Source organism: Ambystoma mexicanum, chromosome 11 (genome assembly GCF_040938575.1).
Source record: "Ambystoma mexicanum isolate Mex_15411 chromosome 11, UKY_AmexF1_1, whole genome shotgun sequence".
In the NCBI taxonomy this organism is placed as follows: Eukaryota; Metazoa; Chordata; class Amphibia; order Caudata; family Ambystomatidae; genus Ambystoma; species Ambystoma mexicanum.
In genome coordinates, this window is record NC_090934.1 from 782358287 (window position 1) to 782385779 (window position 27493).

Consider the following 27493-nt stretch of genomic DNA (forward strand, 5'->3'; position numbering starts at 1 on the left):
TAGACAAGTTCTTTAACCCGGCATTGGTTCCTTTTTCTCCCCCTCCCCTTGTTTTCTAGTTGTCGCGTGATTTTGTCAATCTCGTTCTCTTTCCCTTCGAGCCGTTAAGATGGTAGGTGTACTGAGACTTTTGCCTTGGTCTTTAGGGTCTGTGTAAAGAAGTTTGGGAACTGCTGGAAGCCTGGGGGCGCGAAGAATTGCAGTTATTGCACGTGTGCGGCGATGAGGCCGATGCCGTTCGCCTAAAAAAAAATGCGATAGACGAAATGCGGTATCATACTGGTTGCGATGCCATCAGTTTGTCTTGCGTTATTCACTTTTAACGTCACCTGGGACTCTGCCAGGTAATTCATATATGGTTGGCTACGCGAGGCTAGGTTGTGAATTGCCCACAATCCCATGGCTCGTACACCCCCAAAAAATGCATGGCTTCACCCACCTCTGTAAACCCACCGCTACATTGAAGACAATTGCATTAGAAAAAGCACCGTCCACTTTAATTTACTTTTTATAACATTGTAAATACGATAATTTCCCCGTTTCCTTAGTTGACTGTTTTGTTATTAGTTTGACAGGCAAGCACACGTTATTTGTATCATTCAGCAGAAGATTGTACCACATGTCATTTTGAGCTTCCCTTTGATGGGCATTCAGCGCAGAAAGCTGTATACTAAGCTGCAGGTCGTCACAGATGGTCAAAGCTGCTGTTGGGAGAAACCGACCCCCATAATAAACCCATTGTAGGCAGGCGAAAAGGCTTGCTTTGTTTTTATAAAAAGATTACTTTATTCGCGTGATGGCAATGTTTCTTGGCAGGCCCTGCTTATTGGTTTTGGTGTTTTATTGCAGACAAACCCTCAAGTAGGTATATTGCATTGTCTGTCCTCACTAAGAGGACTCGCCCAAGCCCGTGTCTCTGCGGCATCTAACAACTCGGCCAAACTGAGTTGGCCAATCCTGCTCTACCTCTCCTGTCCCTTCCCAGGGCCTCTGTACGGCATTGGCTTCACATTATTTCTCCAGGACATCCTGTCCACCCTCTTGGCTTTCCCCTCCACTTGCTTCCTCTGGCCACCCTCCCGCCCCCCCTTCTCTGCCTTTCCCATCTTCTTCCCTGACAAGGTTTCTAGACGAGTCCGATCTATGAAAACCACCAAGGACCATATTGAAACCCTCGCTCCAGCCTTGGCTGTCTTCTGCACCCACTTTCGCCTCTTAAACCTACCCCTCCCACCTGAAGCACTTTCTTGTGCACCCTCTTCACAAGAAAACCTCAGCTGATCCCTCCTTTCTGGCTAATTATCGCCTGTTCTCTCTCCATCACTCTTCATGGGCAAAGTCCTGGAAAAGCTGGCAATCTCCCAGCGTAATCTTCACACTGAATCTGTTGGTTGTCTCCACGACCATCAGTCTGGCTTCATAGTATAGCCATAAGCACAGAAACTGCTCTCCTGAGCATCAGTGAAGACCTGCTCTAATCTCTCCTCTGTCCTCCTACTTGATCTCTTCTGCTTTTGATAGTCAACTGTGCCATCCTGCTCAACCAGTGCTGTGATAACCTGGGTATCACTGATCAGGCTCTGGCATGGCTGATTTCTTCTCGCACCGACCCTCCCAGGTCCAACTTGGGTCCTTCCCCCTCTTCTCTCTCCACCTGTGTTCTTGCCCAGGGTTGGTCAACCATACCATGCACCTATCGCCCACTGCATTGCTGCTCTCTGCTCCATCTTCCAGTGCTATGCGGATGACACTCGGTTCGCTTTAAGGCTCCCCTCTGCCTCCTCTTCTCTCATCCCGGATTGTCTGTCTGCAATCCAACAGTGGTGTGCTGCCAATGATCTTTGCCTGAATGCCAGTAAGACAGAGTTCCTCCTCATTGGTACACCTGCACCCCTCTTTCCTGCCACACTCTGGCCAGCCTCCCTTGGCCCTCTTCCTGCTCCCACCAGTGAGGCTAAGAACCTCAGGGTTCGCTTTGACTCAACTCATTCTCATATTTCCGATGTCTCTCAGTCAAATTACCAACTGCACCTCCTCGGGGGTATTCTTCCTTTCCTTCCCTAGAAGCTCACTCTCTGCAAAGCTCTAGTTCTCTCTATGATTGACTACTGTAACAGCCTCTTTTTAAATCTGCATGCCTCTACTCTCCGTCCTCTGCCACTCGTCCAGATCAGGACTGTGAGACTTGTCCTTGGCCTCCAGCCCAGAGATTGTATCTCTAAAGCCCTGAAATCTCTCCATTGGCTCCCGGTGGCTGCAAGGGTTAAGTTCAAGACCCTTTGCATTGTCCACAAGGCCTTCTGGGGTCTGGGACCAAAATATCTCCAGCTTTCTCTTCGGAAATATCTTCCTGCTCTTTGCTCCTGCAACTCCTTGAGGCTCAGTCGGTTTTCTAAGCAACGGGTTGGGGGCAGATCTCTCTTCGGCTGGCGCCTCCCTCTGGAACGGCCTCTCTGAAATTTGAGCAGAACCATCTCCGGAAACAGCTCAAGACTTTCCTCTTTGCTTCTTCCTTCTCCCGTCCCCTTCCCTGCTGGTCCCTTGTTTGATACTGCACTGGTTACCTGGCTACCCTCTAAACCACGGGCCCAGGTCCCTGCCCTCCTAGTTGCACATCTGCCCTGCCTCCTTGCAACCCTTCAGTCCCCTTACTTGTACTTATCTAAAAATTGTCTGCACTTAACCCCTGCACTGCCACCTGTTGGCCGCAATTGTTTTTCTACACTTTGATCCTATGTCTTGAACTTGCCCCGATCCTTTCCCCCTGACACTTTTCCCCCCTTCCCTCTCCCCTTGCGCAATCTTGATTTCACTTGGCCTAGTACGATCAATGTTGTCCTCCCTTTGTTCCCTTCCCTTGCCCCATTGCGCCTTGAAACGCTTGTGTATAGGCGCATAATAAATGTCATCACTACTATAGCCCAGCTTTTGTATGCAGTACGAGGTTTGGGGCCCAATATTGGATGTGGTACAAACAAAAGGGGGCATGTTTCGTTTTTGAAGCTCCCAAAACCAGTTGGGGTGGAGCGCAAAGAATGATAGCCATATTTAAGAGCAATTACTTAGCAAACTCTTAATATGGGTGCATTTTGACCGTTTCTCCTAGTATGTGACCCTTAAAGCTGAGCCTGGGGCCCTCTGATTTTCTGCACACAATACTTAAATCATGTTCTTCTTCGCCCCTAAGCTTTCTTTCGGAATTTTAATGTTTGTAGTGCTTTGCTCGTTTCCAACACCTACCTGCACCATGCATCGAAATAAGAATTGTTTAGTAGCTAAAAACAGCACCTCTGTATCGGATCATTACCCATTAAGTAGCTACGTCTGGGGAACGAGGAACTAATACATAATTGCAAGACTAGCTTTCAAACCCTTTGCTCACTATAAACCTATTGTTTACCAGATGTCTCATGGTGCTCATTTATGCTCATTCCCAGAAATCCAGCGTTCATGTCGCATAGGTATGTTTCTACGGGACCAGTTGTCCTGGGAAGTCGGATGTAGCTCACGTTACCTGCTAGTGTAGACCAGTTGAATAAATCTATTTAAAAAGTATACAATTTGTTGTTAGCCTGGTCTTTTTATCAGTCTTTGATCAAGTAAAATTCCAGCCTCAGTTAGTGGTAGCATAGGCATCCATGCATGGCAATCCTCTGACTGAAGACGTATTGCACACTGTCTCAGGTAACTTTGTTATTTTTCTGTAGCAACACTTGTGTATCACACGTGACAAGTATTCGAATTGGCAGTAGTCTGCAACTGGAAGTGAGTGACGGGCATGTATAGTAACTGGTAATCCAGTACCACAGCCGTGCCATTTACTTCCTCTACTAAACTTGACTCGCAATCGCAACCAAAAGGGAGTGCTTTGGGAAACGGGGCAGGGTGAAGTTTCTAATGGTAGCATATTCAAGACTGTGCAGTTAGCCAACAGTGAAGCTTTTGACAGTTTAGCTGCCTCTCTCAAGACATACATTAAATGGTGCCATAAAAGGATCGAATTTGCACGACGTATAGTGATGGAAACAAGATTGTGAGTTTATGCTTCATATGCTACGTACAACTTTAAATAACACTCTGGCCTCTACCTGTAATGTCTTTTATTTTTGGTGCTTGTTAATAGTACGTTTTTTTATGGAGATGTAGCTGCGTTTAAATTATAATCCAGTTGGTGTTGCTAATGTGCATACAATGTTTTATCTCTTTGGAATTTGCCCCGCCAAAATTGAATTTTACCTTCAACTTGAATCGTTTTTGTTGTTGCAGCCAGCCAGAACAAGAAAGACCAGGAAGCTCAGAGGACACGTCAGCCATGGACATGGCCGCATTGGTGTGTGATCTAATTATTTCATTTTTAGAAATCACTTTGACACAGTCTTCATGATGTAGTTGGGAGCTTGCAGTTCTGTTTGTCTATTAGGTAATAGGAGGTACTGTTCAGAATTGTTAGGCACAGTAAAACTTGGAGCACAGTGACTACTCAATTTCAAGTTCACTTTACTAGATACATTTAGGTAAACCCTTGGTATAGTTTTGATAGTCACCTATTTTACTTTTGCTGCCATAGTTAATAAATAGTAACTTTTCACAGCAGTATTTGGATATTTTACGTTTTTTCACCTAATTCTCCATATATATAGTAGGGTCACCCTTTTTGCTTTTGCCTACGATAGTGTTTTTATTTAAATTTAACAAAAACGCTTACATTTTTTTTTTTTACATGTCGCAGTGTCTGAAATTAAGTCCTGAAAGGTGTTGCTTTTCCCCTTCGTTTGCCCCATTTCCTAATCCTTTGGATCGGGCCCAGGTGCATGAAGTTAAGATCTGTCTCCAAAGAACTATCAATTTTATTCCTTCATGATACTTTCATGCATGCATAGAACTATTGGCTCGTTGCTTCGAAATTGCTTGCATTTCAAGACCAAGTCAATTTCTCCCGGGTTTACTGTCTTTTTGCACTCCCACCCTGTAAACGTTTAAAGTAGCATGCAAGGGCCCCAACAGCACAGAAGTCTGAAGTGGCAGTCCCCTTGTGCAATTTGCATTTATTATAAAATAACCCCGTGATTTGTTTGAAAATGCGTTTTATTTTTAGAAATACTGAATCGCCCACTATTCCTAAATTAATTTCTATAATTACAAGTTTATTGACCAATAGTTTTTATTTTATTTGTATCTCTAGTTTTTACTGTCGATCCTATGTATTGCACATGTTCTCCCCCCCCCTGCACTTGCGTGATTGCAATGTCACCTGGCCTAGTAAGATTGTTGTCTTTGTCTTCACTCGGCCACCCCCTTGCCTCGTCGCGCCTTGAAACTCTTGTGTATAGGCATAGCTCTCAACTCACATGCTTTTGGCGGGTGTCACCCGCCTTGTAAACAGCTGACTCAACCGCCAAGCCTCCTGCACGCCCATTCATTTCAATGGGCCTCTCACCCGCCAAAAATAAAATCGGGTGTTTTCACCCGCCTTTGCAACACAAATGGTTGAGAGCTATGGTATAGGTGCGTTATAAATGCCATATCATAATATCAGGCTTATCCAAGCCTGCCCTCTGCAGTATTTAGAGGCCATGCCAACTTTACAGCTGTACTTCCGGGCCCCTCCACCCCCTTAATTGACCTTTTTGTTCTGTACAATTGTTGGGCGCAAAGAAATTGTTCACTCATGCTTAAGCCCAGATGGAAGATGTAATACGATATTTAAATGTGACTCACCTTAGTTCATTAGAACAAAACGTCTTGGGGAAAGATAAATGGGCACATAATCAAACTAGTCAGTGTAACACAAACCACATAGCCATAAATGCCTCCCAATGATTTTAGCCACAATATGCCTTCCAATGATTTTCTCCTCCCAGAGTTCGTTCTTCCTAAGGTGCCCAGCAAATGCTGGTGCTTAACAGTGCCCTCTAAGAACTGGGCAGCAGCAGAAGTTCTTCAAAAGCATCACATGCAGTAGCCAAGACCATAGTTCCTCTCAGAGCAGTGTGTTTCAGATGGGGTTTTATGTTCTCCTATATTTATACTGATCCATCACCGCCATAGTGGTCTTACTTGTGCTTGACCTTGTCGTAAACATTGCTTTTTTTGTACCCGATTGTACCGAAGTACATTTACCAAAATAAAAGGTGGTGTTGCCCTTGCCAAGAGAAGTCGTAGAGAGGGCAATGCCAATGGGTCAGAATAAATTCACTGTACTCTCTAGTAAGAATGATGAATGACTATCGTTACTCCCAGGTCTTGATAGCTGGTATTTTAGCAGTCAGAAATTCTGTATGTTAACTCTTGACTATTGAAGCATTTGGAGAACTGTTTTTTTCTGGGTAGTCCTTGTGTTAACCAGGTGCTTGTGTTAACCAGGTGTCTGTTCACTGTAGGAAAATACCACGTAATGTCCCTGTCGGCAGCTTTGGCCTCAGTAAAGGGCTGTCGGTAGTGGAATTGATATGAATGCATAATGAGTAGGCTTGTTACCAAATATATATTGAGGTAATCTACTTAACTATTTGTTGGAAACTGTTTCAATACAAACACCATCTACCTCCAAGATATCGTGGGAAGGGCAATTGTGTTTCTCGTGGGGGCAAAGGATCACTGCCTTCAAGAACTACGTAGCCTTTTTCAAAAGCAGGCCACTTCACTGTTGGGGAAGGTGTTTGTGACAATTTAATGACACGCTCTTGCACAGATATATAGATACTAGTAGTTTGTTTATTGCTTGGTATGAAAGACTGACACAAACTTGGCATTCATTGAAATTACCTGTGCAGTGAAAAGGTTGCCACGCAAAAACTAGTAAATGCAGCTGAAAAGTAACCAAAAAATGTAGTGCTGCTAGGCTAATTGTTGGTTTAAGGAGGGTTTTGTGTTTGCCTGGTTTATAGCTAGGATAAGGGGTTAGGGTTAGAGTAAACACTTTGGTTGAAATTAGGGTAAGGGCTGGGGTCAGGTTGTGGGAGTGCTGGTGGTGATGGGGTTTGATTCGTTAGGCTTGAGTAAGTTTGTTTATTTTATTTAAATAGCGCCCCCGACCCAGAGGTATCTGGGCGCTTTAGGTAAGGATGTGGTTACATGATACAAATTATACAATATGATAGTTATAAAAAGGCAGAGTACAATGAGTACAGTAACATAAGAATGAATTAAGTGATACGAAATGGTGAAAGATTAGTTAGGGTGGAATACAGAGTGGTGATAGGTGTAAGATCGATCAGTATAGTTAGTTGTTCAGTAACCAGATGATTATTATATATTATATATGTGACTTCTGATTTTTTAAAAGGTTTGAATGGTTGTGATGTCCTGAGGAAGAGTATTCCATAATTGGGTGGCTAGAACTGGGAAACTAGTACCGCCTGCTTTTTCGGTTGTACCTGGGCACTGTAAGGCAGGATGTGTTAGAACTTGTGATTCTAGTCGACAATTTCATAGTGAATTTCTGAGAGATGAGGTGGGGCTTGGTGATTTATAGCTTTGAAGGTAAGGCAGATGGTTTTTAGTGTTACCGTATGGGGTATGGTAAAACTGGCACAAATGGAGTAATGGTTTGTGGGATAGGGAAGTTGGAGCGGCCTGGTGATGGCGTAGGATAAGGGTTATAATAAACCTAGTTTGGAGTGTTTAGGGTAAGGTTATTTGTGAGTGGTGATGGGGCTGGAGTTAGTTTCCCTGTTCATTTTCCATCGAGTAAATTTTTATTAACATGCAAATAAAATGCTTTACGGTACTGAAAGAATAGTATTCTGTAAGGGTTCAAGTTAGTAATTGGGTTGGGGGTAGGTTTCAGGATGGATTTAGGGTGATTGTGAAGGTTTTATTAAATATGTGGGTCATTATTAGGGTTATAGTCTTCTAATTTTTTAGAAATTATTTTGGCAACCTTATTACTGGCAACATTTTCAAACTTTGCATTGATGGTATTGAATGACTACATTTTTTTAAACGCTTTGCTGTTTTGTTTTCACGTGACATTTTCCTGGGGACGTTTTTACATACAACTTTCTCTTCAAAACATCTTCCTTCTCAAGCTCTCCCCTCACCCCTCTCCAACTTTCTCAGGGTCAGGCGTTTGTAAGCAGAGTTGGGGCAGATTTATCTCCTCAGCTGGGACCATCACTCTGGAACAGTTCCCTGCCTCTTAAACTTGAGCAGAACAACTTCCGGTTCCGGAAGCAACTCAAGACCTTCCTTTTTCGCTTCCTCTTTCTTCCTCTCCCCTGCTGATGCACATGACTGCTCCATGCACTGTCACCCGCTGAATGACCCAGGCTCCTGCATGTCCAGTTGCCCTCGCAGACTACAGGTTCCCCAGCACTAAAGGGTCTGTATCTGCAACCCTACAGTCCCTGCTCTCTGCACTTATGAGCCACCCACTGGCTGAACTTGAGTTAACTGCACTTCCCCCTGGCACTTGCGATCTGAACGATACAAGGCCTAGTAAGATTGTTTTGTCTTCCCTGGTTTCCCCCTCCTTGTCTTGTCACGCCTAAACTCTTGCGTACAGGCGTGTAATAAATTCCACATATTATCATAATTCTAATAGATATTGTCTAGTACAGAACATACAGCAGAACGTTTGTGGAACCTTAACATGAGGGGTGAAATATATGGGACTTTTGCTTTACTGGAGGCTCAATTTTTACGTAATGGTTGAATGCCTATGAATCCATTGTTTTCTTACCCATCCTCTGTAATGGGTGTCTCACCAGTTCTTCTGCAACCACCATTACAACCGAGACTGACATTAGTGAGACGCAGCTGGCTCAAATTATCAAATCGAAATATATATCTTTTTTCAAGACAACTCAATACTTTTGATGCTTGTGAATCTGCATAGAATCGCATGTAGTCCGACATCTAGTGGTAATCGCGGAGTATTGAATCTTTCAAAGATCGAAAAGGGCTGTCGACATGGGCACAACTGTAACACTATCCCTGATGTGTAGTGTACTGAAAATCCTACACACGTCTAGGTCCCACCAATTGGTTTTTTCCACCTATCTAGTCGGTCGCTCAATGCAGAGCTCATATATAGTTTATATTGCTTTGTCTTGCTTGAGCGGTTCTCGCTAAGTTTTCTCGACGGCTGTCTTAACGACTCATTGACATCCTCTTGACTTATCCTGCCTCGCCAAAGCTACATCTACTGGCCACTGACTTCATCTTGGCCTTGGCCCTAGGGTCCGGCCTCAAAGTAGGGAGAATCGGGTCCTATTTTGCTGACTTTCTCGAGTGCCTCTTCTTTGCCCCTCCTTTTTCTTTCGTCTAGCTGTACATTTTGCCCTTCTTGCCACAGCAAATTCCGCTGGAGGAGATACTCATGGTGCATCACTTGTGACGACGACATGCAGCGTTGCAATGTCTAAATTTTTGGCCAAAAACCTTAAGGCGCAACAATCAGTGGGTGGCCTACGCCATGCAGGCAGAGGGTTACTCCCCCACCGGCGCATTTGCCTCAGATGAGCAGTCCGCCGGCAGCCACGGCTCAGATTCGGATGCCGTAGACTAACAGTGGAACCTACAGGTTCCCGCATTCCTGTCCTGACTGGCATGCCACCAGCAGCGCGATGGCGAGATCACACCCCAGCAAAAAGGACACGCACCTTGCTATTACACAAACATCCAACCCCTATGCTTTCCTCAATGGATCCGTTGAAGCCTTCGGGGCCTACTGAACCTCGTTGTTAAACGCCCTCTGTGCACCTTCCATTGTGGCTTGCGCGCAGCGTTAAGACGCCATCTTTATCTCGCTCTTCCAATACATTTTTGGCCCTTGATGCGGTAGCATCGCTGAAACGGGCCCACCCATCCAAACACTCCTGACGCTTCAGGAGAATCTTTCTAAAGCCCACTTCACACAGTTCTGACCCTAAAAGGGCCTCCCCTGTACCTGGGGTATTATCTAGCCTCTCTCCCCTCTCTGGTGGTGAGAAGGCATGACTCATTTTATCACACAGAACTCTACTAATGTGCCATGCATGGCTCCGAAACTCTATAAGCCAGAAACTCAGGCTTTCCTCATCAACAAGCCCTTGGAATACTCTGCTCTTGTCAGTATGATGGTTGATGAGGCCCTGGAAACCGTTAAGAGCACAGGACTCTAAAATCATTAAACCAGATCTTGGCCAAACCCTTTGTCCAACAAGGTGCTTTTAACACATGGAGGCACTATAGTTTTCCGGTCAAGGTACTTCCAGAGGCTTCCAGTCCCCCACCCCCTAAAACACAGGGATTCTGATGCAGGAAGCATAGCCACGGCTCTCCTGTCTCCCCGGGCAGAGGGCGTTACCATCTTTTACCCATGCATGGGAGGGCATCACTTGGGATCAGTGGGTACTCAAGACAGTCGCCCACGGGTACTGCAAATAATTCCTACAACCACCCCTAGCATCACCCAAGAGCAGACTGTCGGCAGAGCATCTCCAGATCCTGCTAGATTTCCAGATCTTCTAGAAAAGGGAGCTATCGATGTCCCTAATTTCTGGGTAAACTAGGGTATTTATTCAATATACTTCCTTGTACCCAAAAAGGATCTAAACATGTGCCCTGTTTTAGTTCTAAGTCTTACAAACAAGTATGCAAAACCTCAAAGTTCAGGATGACCACTCTTCAGGAAGTAATCCCACTGCTGCAACAGTGATTACGTGGCCACGTTGGATATGAAACGTGCATACTTCCATATTTCAAGGTTTCCCATGCACAGAAAGTACATCAGGTTCAAGATGGCGAACACCAACTATCAGTTCAAGGTACTCCTCTTAGGCATTGCCTCAGCTCCAAGGGTATTTTCAAAGGTACTAGCGGCAGCTCACTTGCGCAGGCAGTTCATTCCAGTGTACCCTTCTAGACAACACTCATAACTGGAGACCCGCACAGAACGTGTCTGGAGAACACTCAAGACAGTTGATCGCCTCTGCAATCGTGTATTCTCAATCAACGAGTCATGTCTGGGCCCCAGTCAAATCAAACCTATTCTAGGAGCACTCATTCGCATCGAAGACTGTATTCCCCTCAGTACCCTGAGCATGTAGTGAGTCTCTGTGTAACCGCACCGAAAGCCGCGAGGCTAAAGGGGATGATGGAATCCTGCTTCTAGTTCCACGCTCCTGTCTGCGCATGCGCTCCATGCAGGAGTGGCTCTTCAGCCAATAGTGTGAAGGCAAGCAGTCAGTGGGACAATCTAGTGGTTGTCTAGACGGCCCTCGTTCGGACTCTGCAGTGGTGGTCGAAGGAAATCCTTCTGAAGGGGAAATCCTTTACCACCCCCGCAGTAAAGGCCACTCATTGTGGATGCATTTCAGTTGGGTGGGGAGCACACCACCTACAACAGACGGCGCACGGCATGTGGTCTCCATCCGTAGCAGAATCCAAACCTATCGATCTGCTGTAACTACTTGCAGTGGTCAAAGCCCTGAAAGCCTTCCAACACACCTACAAGGGAAGACTGTTCTTGTCCTTATAGACAGCACCACAGACATGTACTATCTGAACAAACTGGGGGCACTCACTCCCAGAGTTATCCAGACTGTCACAGAACATTTGCAAGTGGGTAATCAAACACATGTTCTAGGGGATCACAATCTTCTGGCAGACATTCTCAGCTGAGACTTTTCACCTAACCGTAAACCTGAGAGACGCTTCCAAGAACATATTCTACTCGGCGTATTTGCAGATTTGGGTCGTCCAGACATCTGTTTGAGACTCTGTAGAATGTCCTATGCCTAGATTATGCCTGCGGGTACCCTCAACAGCCCAACGGAACGGTCTCTGGATAACATAATCTGGGTGATCTGCCTACGCCTTCCCCCAACAGGATATTGCACAAGCTGCACCAGGAACAAGTCATGGCGATCCTGGTGGCACCAATGTGGGCTCGGTGGTTCTCTAATCTCATGAGTGTCAGTTTCCCTCCCAGGAAACTGCCCTGACCGAACATATTTCACAAGGCTTGGCGAGGACACTGCACATATGCCCCCAACACTCAATTTAGTAGCTTGGCTCCTGAAGTCAGTTTAGCATTTCCAACTACCTCAAAGATGTATGGACCTACTTTGTATTTGGGTCATTTATAACGTGCTTAATAACCAGAGATTGCGTGAACCCGGGGAATCGAACCTGTGTTGTTCCACGTCGTCTTGCTTCCAAGACTAACACATTGCCCCTGAGCTATCCTCCTGAGAGTTAGAGGCTCGTAAACCTAACACCAGGCATTGTTAATCCAATAAGTAGAAACAGTGCAGCTGTGCAAAGATATGGTCCTTTATCTAACGCACCTACTCAGGAATTGTTTTCCCCTCTCTAAAAGTCCACCTCTCTGCGTATACCACAAATCTGAGCAAGGGTTCATGGTGGAAGATTGCTGCAATTAAGGCATTCATGGAAGGGGTAAAGCGACTTCACCCTCCTATTTCTATGGGACTTTAATGTTCTCACACGATTGTGATCTCCATTTGAGCGAATGCATAAGGCTAGTCTTAAAACCATCGCCTATAAGGCTGCCTTCCTATTGGCCAATACCTCTATATGGGGAGTTGGTAAACTGCAGGCTCTCTCAGTTCCGGACCCATTTGTGACTATTAACAAAGATGAGGTTGCGTTTCACCCACATCCAAGTTTTGCACCTAAATTCATTTCCAAGTTCCATGTGAATCAAACTTACAACTTTCTTTCAGAATCCAACTAACTTTGAGTGGTACATTTTCATGACCAAAATACCGAAAAACACTTTGTTGGGGGCCGGGGAGGGGACAATCGCCCTGTTTTTTTAAAAATCCAACAGCCCATTTTAACAGCCTACCCCACTGTCCTATATATTTGATATTTTCTGTATTTTTCTGTATGGTTTTCTGTGAAATGTACCACTCTGAATTGTTTGGCAAATTGACTGGGTATTAACTAACTCGGCTGAAAGAAGCCTCCTTACACTAGATTTGTATCTATTGTGTTTTTAGTAACACACATAATACCCTACCTGAGCTCTGTTTCTAAGCGCAGATCTGGGATTCGAACATCAATTGCTCTGCATGGTCTTCATTCCAAGACCAGCGTGTTGCTCCTGTGCCATCCTCCCTTCACAGATGTTGGGAGAGCAGTGGTATACTATTTTGAAAAGACGATACTAAGAAAGACAAGACAGTTCTTTGTCTCTGTGACGGCTGGTAAATAAGGGGAACTATTTGTTGGGAGCATCAGGAACCATGGGTTGTCGTGCCTTCATCTGATTTTAAGGTGCACTAGCAGCCAGTTGGTAGAAACTTAGAGGCCCGTGCTCGTGGTGCCCGCTTTGTGCATCAAGAGATTTGTTTTAGTTTACACTCATTCGGCACATGTGCTGTTTAGTATACAAAGGTTTCCTCCTTTGTTTTCAGCTCAGGTGCATGAAGAATATAGGTCCACAAGGATCATGGTTTCCATTTTCTGATTTTATTCGCATGAATCCATCAATTGATGGTATAACAAGTGGTGCCGACCCGTGTTTCGACCTAACGGGTCTTTTTCTAGGCTACCAATTTAGTTTTTTGCGGTACATGACAATGTATACGTTTACATAATGAGTCGGGCATGGTGAGTGTAGGCCCCCTGTGTGGGGTATTCAGCCATTGTGATTGTATTACCAAGGTAGATAAGGGGACCCTGTCTCCGCCATTTCCAAATGGATCGTTGGATGCATCACACGGTTACTCTTTCCAATCGAAACGTACTCTTTACGCCTAGAGTTCACTCTACTTTAGGCACAGTTGCTGCTATAGCCTTTGTTACAAATGTTCCTTTTTGATTGCAAAGTAGCTGCCTGGAACACTTCCATTCAGCATTACTGCTTTGACACACACTTGGTCTGATTCTCAGGTGGGACAGGCAGTGCTAAGGCATCGCTTTGCTACTGCTCCTTCACACATCCCATCGCCATGTCCTGTTACTGCTTGCTACTCTTTGCACAGCATGTGATTCTAAGCAGATTTCACAAGTATCAGAAGACCACCATTACTGTATCTGCTTAGATTCGCATGTGCCCATCCTTCCTCCCCTCTTCATGTAGAAGGATAATGGACCACTTACACCTTCTTTCTTCTGTACTCCCTCATGCATTCTGTATGGCTCCCTCATGACCATAAAAACAACTGGCGGGACCTCAACGCATGAAGGATTGTGGGTACACTACAGGTCACGTCGGAGATAGTTGGTCACACCCATGTTGACTTCCCTTTTCGTTTTTCGAAAGAAAGATGCATTCGCGATTGCCACTAGATGTCAGCCTATACGCACAGCATGTGAATCGAAGCAGATAACAATCAGAAATAAGATTATGATGAGTAATGTATGTCATACTCTTGACACAAAGGAAGGGTTGCTATGAATCTTTACATGTTTGTGATCTGTCTGACCTTGAAGTGCCCATTGGGGTGTCTGCTCTAAGCAGCCACTAATAGCCTAATCGACAAATCTGTGACGAAACTTTTTTTTTTTACTGCCTGATTTGCAGGCCTTAAACTCCCATTAAGGATATTCACCTTTCTTTTTGGTTTCTAGTAGAACTGCCTACTCCTTTTGGGCAACCTGCAGACTCGCCACTTAGGGTGCGGGGGGATGGGGGAAGAAACCTTTAGAACTAGCACAGCGCATGGCACTGCCAACCTATCACTTATATGTACTTTTCTTTATTCCAGGGAAACACAGAAAGCACCCTGGAGGCCGTGGAAATGCTGGTGGAATGCATCACCACAGAATCAACTTCGACAAATAGTATGTTTTGTAATGCCAAAAAGTCAAACTAAAGACCTGCTTTTTTAAAATGTACTTGAAAGGCTTATTTATAAGCCATTGTCATGTCAAGTAGTCTAGTGCACTTGCCATTTTGCCGTGCACATGGTTAAGAAAATAAAGTGGGGTGTTTCATGGGGTTTGCAGTAGGTGTGATTTTACTGGGTTTGTGGTGGTAACATTTGGGTGTATTTATCTAGAAGGGAGAACCCAAGATAGATTAGCTGCCATCGCTGGTACAGAGAGCCGCTCGTTTTTGGCGAGGAGGGCGATGTGTGATTGAGCCCATTGTAGGACCTGCAACATTTTGATCCCTCAGTGGCTCTCTAGTGGTGCTAGTAGGCCGCTGTGTGCCGTTGTGTAGAGGTCGTGTAAATGGGAGTGAGTTGTCCCTTTTTGGATTAAATGGGCTAGGATGACCTAGTATAGTTCCAGTCTGTCTAGTAAAAAAAGTAACTTGATGCAGAAAGATGTCACAGCCTTCTGTACGGTTATATTGAAACAGTCTGGCCTTTATTGATGATTATAGCCGAATGTCTATCCCAAATCTGTTGAATGCTGCAATCATGTAAAGTTAGAAAAATGTTTTTTCATAATTAAAACCTCCAATGTCAGTCTCTTAGGTGCCCCTTCCAAGTCAAATGCGCAAAATGCCTACATTTTGTGAGATTTTCACTACTTTAACATAATATCTTGGTGTTGTCAAATTTCCCCTTTTAATAATTTGACCTGAGACTTTGTTGCAAGAAAGTGGCCTGCAATACCAGGTTTCATTGTATATGGTAATAATTTGCTCCTCTGATCCCTTCAATGAGGCCACTCATATTTTGCCAATGAGAGACCTACCGAGAAGCCTGCAATCCTCTTTTGTACACCCTGTGTAAATCCCCAGACGCACCATCTTCAAACCCAAAACAAATATTGCCAACTATCGCTCTTATTGTCCCTTGCACCTTATGGTATGTCATTGAGTTAAGTGATGTGCCACCCATGTCTTTAAAGTTATCACAGGATATGCTCATCAGCAAACCAGTCATCTTAACTCACAATGCTGATAGCGCTAGTTCTCTGTGCACCCGAATGAAATGTACTGCTTATTGTGTTGAAGTATATTTCCGTTGGCAACGGCCGGTGTCGCCCATGTCTGGAGTGAAGATCTTGCAGTGCCTTCTGCGCGATTAGACTGTACTGATCTCCCATCGTGGACTGCTTAGCTTCCCCCACAACTCAGCTGTGAGTCTATTCAGTTAACACCATAGCCCTATAAAGGGCTACCTGGTGCGCATCGAGCGCTATTCTGTACCAATATTTGGCTTGGGCCACATGATGCGTCTCCAGTTCAGTTCAGGGAGAATCATGAAGAGTGATCCCCCAAACCACTCTCTCCTGCTTACCTGCCCAAATGCACTTTCAGCATTGACTGCATCTTATTGGAAAAACTCTTTGGGTGGCTGAAGTGGGACACTGAGGAATATGTGTAAGAACTTGGGTAGCACCACCTTTTTACTATAGATGTCCAAGCTATTTGGGACATGGGGGGGGGGGGGGGGGGGGGCGCAGCTCAACCTGGCTTGCTTAGCGTCCACAACAGCCAGATAATTAACACGTACAGTCTGTGCGCGTTCAGCGATTGTCGTCGTCCCCCCGCTACCCCCTTCCAGATATCTCCATTTACACCCCTGGTCTGTGCGCACTAGAGATGTGTTGGCGGTCGACAGCAACAGTTCAGATTTTGCCCAGTTGATTCGCTGGCCTAATGTCCCAAATGCTATCACAACTATAGGGTCTGTTTACTTCGGTGCCTGAGACATAAATTAACAGGTCATCGGCGTATAGTGACACTAGAACTCTGCGTGTAAAATCTTAAGCCCCTCTGAATATGCTCCATTTGATGCACACAAGCCAGTGGCTGCATGGCCAGTGCAAACAATGGGGGCGATGGCAGGCAACCTTTCTGCGTTCATTACACAAGCCAAACTGAGCTGACACCATGCCATTAACCAACAGCCGTGCGACCGGCCCACAGTATAACCGCTTAATCATTTAATCATGGATAGCATATAGTTGCCCACAAATTTCAATACAACAAACGGGTACTCCCAAAACAAGCTGTCAAATGTCTTCTTGGCATCTATAAACATAGGAACCGCCAAATCTTTAATGGCTCTTTTGACCTTCTCTGAAATGAGAGCATCCGGGGGAGCCCGGTGCTCCAACTATTCAGGCCAGTTAACCTTCTCCAGGAAGCCCTACAGTTGGTCTTGCCTGCAACTCGCACAGCTTGGTATAGTACTCAACAAATGCCACCATAATTGCATCTTGATCCCTATACTGCACCATCTGCCACAGTCTCGTTTATCTGTGTAAGCAGGTTGTGTGCATGAATGGCCCAGGATAGAAGCCACCCCGGCCTATCTGCCTCACCATATCTCCGGCCCGAAACCTTCCGCCCTAGAAATCTCACTTCTCTAGTCGCAGCTTCTCTGAACTCTTCTAGCTTTTCCTTTATCGAGGTCAGCACTCCATTGGGACGATCTCTGGTATACTGCACCCCCCCCAAGTCCCTTGGAGTGGCCTCAATTCTCTCCAGTCCCCTGCAAGTCTTTGTAATCCATTCTCCTTAGAGATGCAAATGCCCTGCAAAAATACTTTGCATTTCTCCCACAGTTTAGCCGTACTTTACCACTGAACCATCATTTCATCTTGCAAATCCTCCTTAAATGGTCCATCACACATGGATTGTGGTTTAAATCAATCGCGGAAGGATTGTGGTTTACATTTCAATGTAAAATCAGTGACTGTTCCGAACACCTGCCACAATCTGGGTATAGTTCATAAAATCAATGATCCTTTTCTCCACACCCTGAAATAAACGAGGATCGTAAATATTGGGGGGCCTACATGTTTACTGGGGTATCTGTAAAAATGGTTGCAAAAAAAAACGCGGAAGAAAATGCCAAATAGGTCATTGAGGAAAAAGAACAAATGCCAAATGGGGAGCAGAGTTCCCCTCCCGCCCCCACTACCCTTGATGGACATTCTGGGACTTTGGGGTTGCGGGGGTGTCCCCATATTCCATAAAAAGGAAAGCTGCGAACAAGTGAAAAAAGGAAAGGACCCTGCAGTGCTGGTTCCCTTCCATGTGCATGAAAGAAATAGGCGTTGCAGGGGGGTGGCAAGGCGGTGATGCACTTTGTAAGGGGGGTGCATGTTGTCTTAAATGACCATGGGAGAAAGGGTTCTTTCTCGCTCTGTCAATCATGGCAATCAGTTTACTAGAACAATCCGGTTCCCAAATACCCTTCCCGCTAGTATGACCACCCTCTCGAATCACGAACCGTCCTCTGGCACTGCAATCACGTGCTGTTCTATATCGCAGTTATAACTCATGAGTGTGGAATTTGAGGAATACCATTTCGAGTGGGTACCCCACTTCCGGAATAGTTCTTGTTCCATTAGTCGGATGCGTCTCATGTAGCCTAACGATGAAACTGCAATGCATGTTCAACTATTTTTCTCAGTTTAACAGGATCATTTAGCCCTCATACTCTTTGCAACATAATCCCTTACCGGTCACACCCCTACATCAGAAATCTTTAACACTGTCTGATACCCTGATCCAGTAGCCAGAACCCAGCACACAGCAACAGCGAAAATCCATGGAACATTACTATATCTTGCCATAGAGTTCTGCCGTCTCTCAACCCCCTCCCCTCACTGGACCCACCCCAACAGAGCGCACCCATCAAGGAAAAAATAAAAAATAAAGTTTGGCAGCCCACTTGAGCATCCTTGGTTCTTAGGGTGGGTGCATCAAGCAAGAGCCTCCCTGGGGAACCCTCCACAACTGAACAGTTCACTTTGTTTTACCAGAGTGCTAGAGCACAACTACATGGCCTTAAAGGGCCATTTGCTAACCCGGTGTATATTGATGCTGAAGAGTCTATACATTTTGTAGCTGCTTGCAGATGTAAAGTTCGCTCGTCTCCCCCTAGCCCCCAGATTATTTTCAGTCATGCCGGAACAGCATTTGGTATTTTGCATTCTTTGCAAGGTCATCCAGACACAGGTGTGCCGTGCGCCTTGCGCCCGTTCAATCAGAAAATGGTCTGACACCAGGATGGCATCTCTGGCAAGTTTGGGCCCATCAGCACTGTCTGCAGTAGGCCCAGAATGCTTATTTTGCTGCCGCGCCCCCTGGATTCTAATCTTTAGATGCGTCACCTTACCCTCTTGATTGTGCACTACATCCTCCACTACCCCAACAGAGGTCTCTGCTTCTCCCATGCGCCCACAAATGAGCTCAATCTTATGCTGTGTGCTTGCGGTGACCCGAGATGGCATCCATCTTTTGATCCAGTTTTCCTAAAGTGCCCCTCATTTCAGTTATGAGACTCCTCAAATTAGTCTGGTTCAGCTCCTCCATGGGGTCTGATGCATTTCTCCCAGCAGTCGTCAAGTCTCTTACTGGCACTCCTTTCGTGAACGCGTCAAGCCTGTTTCTTGGAGCATGAGCCTGTCGTAGCTTCTGGGACCAGGCCTGCCTATAACTAATGTCCTCCCAGAGGCAACACTCCTTGGGCAACAGCAGTCTATTCCTGTGTGTGCGGGCTCTGGGGCTGGAGCACAGTATAACGCAATCTCCCCTCTGGCAGCGCTCTTGTTTCACAATCAGTTTACCAACTTCCACAGGCAAATATCTGTCGGGGCCACCAGCACCATGTCGCCTCCACAATTTCTTCCCACCATTCTTCACACCGGTAGAAGCAGGCACTGCTGCCGCCGAGGCCTCTTAGCCTGAACCACTCCATGCGTCCTGAATCTCTGCAGGCTCCTTGTCACTTGCCATTGGCTCACTCTTGCCAACGGCTGCTTCCAACAGTCTTCAGGCGTCCGTCCTCCATCTTTCTTCCGCGCCCCACTCCAGGCCACGAGGCACCCCCGACAGGCTTCCACCCATCCGCATGGCTCAAACAGGGTCCTCCGCTGGTCACGCGGGTGTACAGGCACTCACCCCCGCCGGTCCTGCGGTATGCCATCTTTCTTCCACTGCTTGCTCTGGGTCTCTTGCTCTGGGTCTCGCAGTATCCGTCAGGCTTTTGCATTTTGGTCTGGTCTCGTGGTTCCAGACCTCAGCTTACTCACCACCACTCAGCGCTGATTACTTGCACCAAAACACACCAGTGAATCAAGCCCCTCAGCTAGTGACGGATATTGTGTCTCCGAACAGGGCTCCACACTTAGGCAGCCATCTTCTTTGGTGCCCTTTAGCGCTGCACCCACCCCCCCGCCCAAATGCCCCCTTCATTTAATTAAACATGCAGTACGACATAATGTATTACTGTTCGTAAAGTTCTGACCACCTTCTCCTATGTTTTGGCTTAAATAGCAATGAAATGGAACTCCTTGAGCCCAATCGAGGGCTCTCTAACGTCTTAACTGGAACAAGTTACTACTCTTCTGCCTCACGTTTTGTAAACTAATAATGGGTTGTCCAACGAGGGTCTGAATCCTGACGTGGTTTCAGGATATCCCTCAATATTCATGAGGAACAAGGGGCATTCATTATTGTATACACCTTTCTCGTGACTATTAATGAGTGGTTTCCTCAAAATCTCACATGCTTCCGGCCTTCAACGCCTGGAGTTGACAACCCTGCGTGTTGGTCAGGTTTGTCTTTTCTGTATGAGTGCAATCGAAATTGAGACATGCACATATATTGCATTGTCATTTTAAAATACTTTCACCATCCCAGGCTAAAAACCTTGGGGTCATCTTCGACTCCACACACTCTCCTCTCATCACATCTGTCTCTAAGAAATCACACTACCAGCTGCACCCCCTCAGAGGTATTCTTCTTTTCCTCTCCTTCCTCCAGAAGCTCACTCTACAGAGCTCCGGTTCTTTCTAGGCTGCACTATTGCAACAACCTTTCTAAATCTGCCTGCTTCTACTCTATGCCCTCCAACTCATCCAGAACAGGACTGCGAGACTTGTCCTTGGACTCAAGCCCAGGGATTGTATCTCCAGGAATTAAATCTCTGCACTGACTCCCGGTGGCTGCGAGGATGAAGTTCAAAACCCTCTGCATTGTCCACAAGGCCGCCTGTGGCCTCAATACCTTCAACTCTTCCTAAATATCTTCCTTGTCGAACTTCGCTCATCTGCCTCCAACTCTCAGGGTCAGTTGCTTCTCCAAGCAACAAGTTGGTGGTAGTTCTTTCTTTTGCTGGGGCAGCCTCCCTGCATCCCTGAAACTGAGAATCATCTCCGGTTCCAGAAGCACCTCAAAACCTTTCTCTTTGCTTCTGCTTTCTCTCCTCCTCTCCCCTGCTGAATTTCCCGGCTGAAACTGCACTGGTTACCTGGTCACCGTCTGATCTCGGGCCAGGTCCCCTCACCAATCAGTCGCACACCTGCACTTCCTCCTGGCAACCCCTGCACTTGGACTGTTTTCTGTATCCCTACAGTCCCACTACCAGCACTTGACACCGGATGTCTGCACTTACCCTTGCACTTGCCACCAGCTGGCTGTACTTCTACTTATTTATTCTATTATCTAATGTACTGCGCTTCCCCCTTCCCTTGCACTTGCATGATCTTACTGACACCTGGGCTAGTAGGATCGCTGTCTGTCTTCCCTCTGTTCCCCCTCCCTTGCCTCGTCTCGCCTTGAAACACTTGAATATAGGCGCATTACAAATTCCATCTTATCCCCGAACAAAGGCAATACTGTTGTAGAACACAATCGCCACTTTTTTAATTGATTCTCTGCAATCTGGTTGCTTGCACAGTAGTTGGGAATTTATTTACATCTCGAGGATCATGATTTTTCTATGCTGTTTGATTTGGAAATTAATGACTACTGAATTTTCAGTCATCCAGGTTATTTCGGGAAAGTTGGTATGAGACATTTCCACCTGAAGAAGAACATGCACTTCTGTCCAACAATCAACCTGGATAAACTGTGGACCCTTGTTAGTGAGCAGACCAGGCTGAACTACGCGAAGAACCCTGAAGGCCCAGCACCCATTATTGATGTGGTTCATTCGGTGAGTATGAAACTACTGACCTTTTCTTTTGTTGTAGTATGTTGTAATGTGTGTTTGGCTTACTGGTGATGTCACTGACTCTCTGGAACGTTGTGATGTCCGTGTAGAGTGCTTGTGGTGTTGTGATCTGAACCAGGGTTCCAAGAGCTACAGTTGAAGAGTGTAAGCTGGCGCTAAGGGACCCTGGCTACTATCGTACTGAATAAACCTACAGTAAACTTACCTGCTGGCTCAGGGTTGTCTGTGAACGGTACCACGTTATTTCATTGGTGACGAGGATGGGATCCTGTCGAGGAGGGGGCAGCAGCTGAGCCAGGAACATAGCCCTCCGTTTGCCCATGTCGCACGTTGCTGCCAGCACGACTTGGGCCCCAGGAACAGGGATCTGGGACTTCAGCTGGCCAGGTGGTGCTGAAGCGAGGTGGTTTCTACCTTGGCGTTGTGTCCGGAGCTGCGCAGTTGGAGCGTAGGAGTGCAGACGCAGAGATTTACAGTGGCGCTGAGCCTGTGTCTGGAAGGATTGAGGACCGGTGAGGAAGTGCGGGAGCAGTGAAAGCGCTGGCCGTATGGTGGCCAATGGCGGGGAGGTGTCTGGCGGATAAGGAGCACACCGAGCGTTTGGGTGTGCTGGCATGGTCACCAGTGGCCCTGTGTCGGGAGCGGGTTCCTGGTGGTTGCTTTAGGGGAGGGCGCCGGATTGGGGGCCGTGCATCGCCATGGACTCCTTTGGGGTTGCTCCTGTATGTGTGGCAGCGGAGATGCTACCCTTGCGAAGCCAACGAGCGAAGTGATGACGTCGATGCCCTTTCAACTTAAGTTCCAGTGTGTTCAACAGGAACTCCCAAGGAATCTAGAACGCGCACCTCTGGTGGTACGTGATGGTCAAGAGTACGTTGGCATTCTGTTTCAGGTGAGGGGCGACGTGAGGTTGGACTGTGCCGCAATGTTGAACCTTGCTCCAGTCAAATGTGACAGGACTGGGAAAGCGTTAGTTTCTGTGGGCGTATCATGGAGGCCTGGAAGTATCACTACGCAATGGAGTGGATTGCCGTTAGAAGCACATGATGCGGAAGGCAGCGAGGACAACGTGTTCGGTTGGAGTGGCAGACATGTGTCTCCGCCTGGACGTTGCTTGGAACTGCAGTGTTCTTTTTCGGAGTCCTGAAGGGGTCTGGTTTTGACTTCTGGGAGCAGCTCCACGTGAGGACAACTTGTTTCCTTGCGGAACAATAGTGAGCAAATTGTGTAAGGCCGGTCTGTGTGATGTCTCGTGTGTGTTGTGGCCTGTTTGTGATTTGCACCGGGGTATCAGTGTTACGGGCCGGTATGAATGCAGTGCCACATAAGTTTATTGTAGCGCAGTGCCGGCGTGTTTAATGTGTTCTCGGTTGTTGTTGGTTTCCTGTGTTATAGTCTTTGTTCATTTTTTGGGTTTGTGAGCGACGCTCCAGGTGGATTGTTCCTTGGCTTTAGGGGGTGTCCATTTGGGGTTTGGTGGTGTTGGTGCAATTACGTTCTGGCCACATGTATTTGTGGGGGTTGTGTGGTTGTAGGAGTGTAAGGAGTGTTGTAAGGTCCTTCTCCCTCCTTACATTTCAGGAGAGCAGAAAGAAGTGTTGTAAGGTATGTTTGGTTTGCTGGTGATGTCACTGACTCTAGAACGGTTTGTCCGTGTAGAGTGCTTGTGGTGTGGTGATCTGAACCAGGGTTCCAATAGCTACAGTTGAAGAGTGTAAGCTGGTGCTAAGGGACGTGCCGGTCTTCATGGCTACTATTGTACTGAATAAACCTACAGTAAACTTACCTGCTGGCTCAGGTTGGTCTGTGAACGGTACCACGTTATTAATAGTACCATTTTATAATGGGCAATTAGGAACCAGTAATGTTAAATCTGTTGTGGCTAGCATTAGTAACTTGTAAGTTAGCACACAATTGTTCCTAATTGATTATGACTGAGTAAAAAAACGACTAAATTCCTAATTTTTATTCAGACAATGCTGTTTATTCTTTTAAATCTGCTTAGTGCAACAAGAATAATTCTGATAAAGCTTAAGACAGAGGTGCACATAGCCTCTGGGTGAGTAATGCTCAGCCCAAATCTCCCATTCTCCCCTCAACTGCTCATTGAAATGGCAATTTTAGAGCATGCATGTACTTGAACAACTCTGCAACCAGTCATCACAAAGGTGTGGGCCGGATAACCTGGAATACTGTAGTGCATTCTTAATCTGTCATTGATTTTACAAAGATTCACCCTCTCCATTTCATCTATAGGCAAGGCAACCCAGTTGTCAATTTGTGTGTTTAAAGTTCAGTGATTATATTATAGTTGTGGTGAAGATTGTTGATATTTATGCCACGCACTGCTGCCCTTTTCATTGTCTCCAGGCGATCAGGCCGATATTAAGAGTAAGGATGGATAGGGATGGTTGGTGGCAGTGTGCTTTTTGTTACCTTTAGTTTGGAAAAACAGGTCGCTGTTTGATTTACTTCTAGTTTGTATGGGTTTGGTGGTGTTTAGGTGTGAATTTTCCTGGGATTTTGAGTTTCTGGTGTCGTTGTCTGTGGAGGTTTAGTGTGTTGGTTGAGTCTGGTGTTGGAGGGTGTGTAGTTTTCTGTGCGCTTTTAAGATTGTGCTGTTGTAAGTGTTTTTTATGTGGTTGAGTTTGTGGAGATTCAAAAGACTGCCGCCCACACCGAGCCCTGTTCTGTCTAGGAGTCTCCCAAGACGGCTTCTGGAAGGCATTCCCAGCGCACGCGCAGGTCAAAGGACCCTGCTGGTCCAAGGCGTCAACCGATACCTCCACCTCAGGACTTTACCTCAACTGGGGATCCTGCCACGGGCACAGACTAACAGACTAAGCCGATGACTTTGTACCAGCTGACGGGGAACCAGTGGGTGTGGATGTACCGCACAGGTCCTCTCCACCTGATCGGCTCCTTCCACGCAATATCCAGGGCTTCAGAATTTTCCAACTGGTGCCCGAGGAGACGAAAAGGGAAGGATCCCTTTACCAACGTAGAAGACCATCCTGTCCGTCCCCTTGCTGGGCAGATTTCCCCTCTGTGGCTCTTCTTGGTTCATACTGCAACTTTGTGCTACCAAATCTGAAGATGGCCTCCAGGGTTGGAGGTTGGGGAGAGGACTGTCATTGGACGGGGGCAGTATGACCCAAAGGACAGTGATTAGTTTAGTTTAAAAATAGTTTTCAAGTAAGTGGAACTGGTTTTTCTTTTAGAGGATTCCCAGCTTGCCCACTGGGAATATTCCTGAGCTGTTCTCCAGCATGGGTTCACATGGAGTTACAGGTAAGTATCTTATTCTTATCAGATGCAGCATTCGGACATTGTGATCTATGTAAAAATGCTGCCAAAAGAGTAACTTTACCAAGTGCCACACACACCATGGTAAAAAGCCAATGCTTGACGCACAACAATCACTTTCTTCTAAGACCAACAAGATCTCCAGGAAAGCGCATTACTGCCTTTTGTAATCGTCAAATAATTTAATTGCTGAATATGCATCACAAGCTGTTAATATCCTGCATTGGCTTTGCAACATCCTGTATGTTGAAATATTTAATAATAAAGCTACCCATCTAATTGGGAGTCCGGCTGGCAGGATAATATTGATGGTAATGCAGTAGACTGTAAAGCCATGCTCTATCTCTCTGCTGACTAGATGTCAAGCAAAGAATCTTTCAAAAGTGTCTACATAATCTGCAGAGATGATTGGGTATCCTTTGTGTGCAACACCCGATGTTTTTTATGTAGAGCGACTGCAGTTGTGCAGTCTTTTCTCTTTTGTGTTAGTCTTGATTGCACACAATGCTCCCATCTACGACATGTGATTGAATCGATGTCCATATATAAGTACATGACCAAAAGTCGTCTTGTACGATTTACTGATGTGCACAATACGTTCCTTGAATGTCACCATTTTCATATTCAAATGGCTTGCGTTGATTTAGTGATACTCAGTGATATTGTATGTGGTAGGCACTCCTTGCTATGCCTCTCATCCTGCTGGTTCTTCAAGTCTGTTTCAAAGCGGATCCTGCATGCATTACCGCACAATGACTGCGCAGATCGGTTGCAAGAAAAGAAATTCCAGATTTCAGTTAATAGCCTGTCAGAATCCGCAGTCACTGCAAGGGATCCTTTTGCCATAATTATACATTTATCGACAAATGTGTGTATACTGCTTCATGGGTGGGTATTAATAGGCTGAGTAATCTATATTAAGCACTGAAGGGTGCAAAAAAGGTTCTGCGATTTAAACCTGTAGGGTGCTGGTAGGATATTTCTGTAGGGCGTGCATGACTTAAACAAAATTAAAAACGGTCAGTCCATTGAATCGATGAAAAAAGACAATTTAGAGTGCTAGTGTACATTATGAAATGTATTTACTGCTGATATTTCTTAATTTGTATTTGCTCTTGTCCGTGAATGCTGAGCTTTAAGGAGCTTACCCTTTTGTTCCTTCTCTTTTAGGGTTATTACAAAGTCCTGGGGAAGGGAAAACTACCCAAACAGCCTGTGATTGTCAAAGCAAAGTTCTTCAGCAGGAGAGCAGAGGAGAAGATCAAAGGTGTTGGGGGAGCTTGTGTACTCATGGCTTAAAAGCTGCCTACTCCCAGTAGATCTTAATAAAGGCTTTCTGTACAAAATGAGATGGTGCATTGTTGTGCTTCTGGCATTTTGTTTTTTGCAGGAGTTTCATAAATTAAAAGAACATTTTTAGATCTTGAATGGCAGTGTAAAGAAATGGCACTTGTTTTATTGAAGAAAAATCCACATCAAAATCTTTTTAGCAAATGCCCATCTCATGGTGTGAGGGCCATTGTAAGAAGCAGGTGGCCTTTTACTGCACAGTGAGAAAGGGGGTGGCATTGGGAGCTAGTGACATGGGTCTAGTGTGCACATTTCTTGCGGTAGGGTTGCAGGTTGTATTGGCTTCTAAGACCATCAGATTAACCAACTCCCCTCTACCACCTTGCAATACACACCCAACCCCATGCTTGGCCCCCCAAAGCCATCACAGGCCTAGCTGTTAGCACATCAAAACTAACCATACATGACTCGGCTCTCCCCTTAGCCCTGTCACACTTGCATCTGCCGCTAAACAGGCCCAAAGCGCTTTAGTCTTAACAGACCTTGGGCTCATATCTATGGCTAACAACAAACTCCCATGTTTCTTCCGCCAAACCCATAGAAAAAAGATTGGCACTCAAAAACAGTATACTTCCAACCTGCACCCATTAACACAACAGACTTATCTTCCTTTCCCACTAATGAACCCCATCCCCCCTTTTTCTCTTATGACCAAGCTCCACCTGTAGTGGCACAGGTGCTATTTAACATACTTGTCGCAAGGCATGAAATTAGCTTTCAAAAACTGATTAGCAGAATTTGCTATTAAAGTTTTATTGATCAGCAAACAATTTGCTCAGCAATTTTAATAAGTCACCAAACATTATTTGTACCCAAGACATAAAATTTGGAACAACACAGGATTTATGAAGTACGACATTAGTGAGAGGAAAAGGTTAGGTGCACAAATATGACCGATATGAATGGCTTTGAAAAATGTTTTCTGTGCAGCTGGGTGCAAGTGTTGCACAGAGCAGTTAACTTTTTATATTTTATGCTTCACCCTAAATCTGATGTGTAATGAAACC

The 27493-nt window shown here is 45.8% G+C and overlaps 1 protein-coding gene across 1 annotated transcript; it reads left to right on the forward strand.

Moving 5' to 3' along the window:
- The first annotated feature begins 4 nt into the window (after positions 1–4).
- Positions 5–26485, forward strand: LOC138503745 (large ribosomal subunit protein uL15-like). Its single transcript, XM_069623709.1, has 5 exons — positions 5–112; positions 4267–4330; positions 14667–14742; positions 21638–21812; positions 26307–26485. Exons 1-5 carry the CDS (start codon positions 110–112, stop codon positions 26433–26435), a joined length of 447 nt encoding a protein of 148 aa, XP_069479810.1. The 5' UTR covers positions 5–109; the 3' UTR covers positions 26436–26485.
- Positions 26486–27493: the final 1008 nt, after the last annotated feature.

Coding starts and splice junctions, on each gene's coding strand:
- LOC138503745 (XM_069623709.1), top strand. Junction 4,331..14,666: donor CCATGGACATGGCCGCATTG/GTGTGTGATCTA, acceptor TCTTTATTCCAG/GGAAACACAGAAAGCACCCT. Junction 21,813..26,306: donor TTATTGATGTGGTTCATTCG/GTGAGTATGAAA, acceptor CTTCTCTTTTAG/GGTTATTACAAAGTCCTGGG.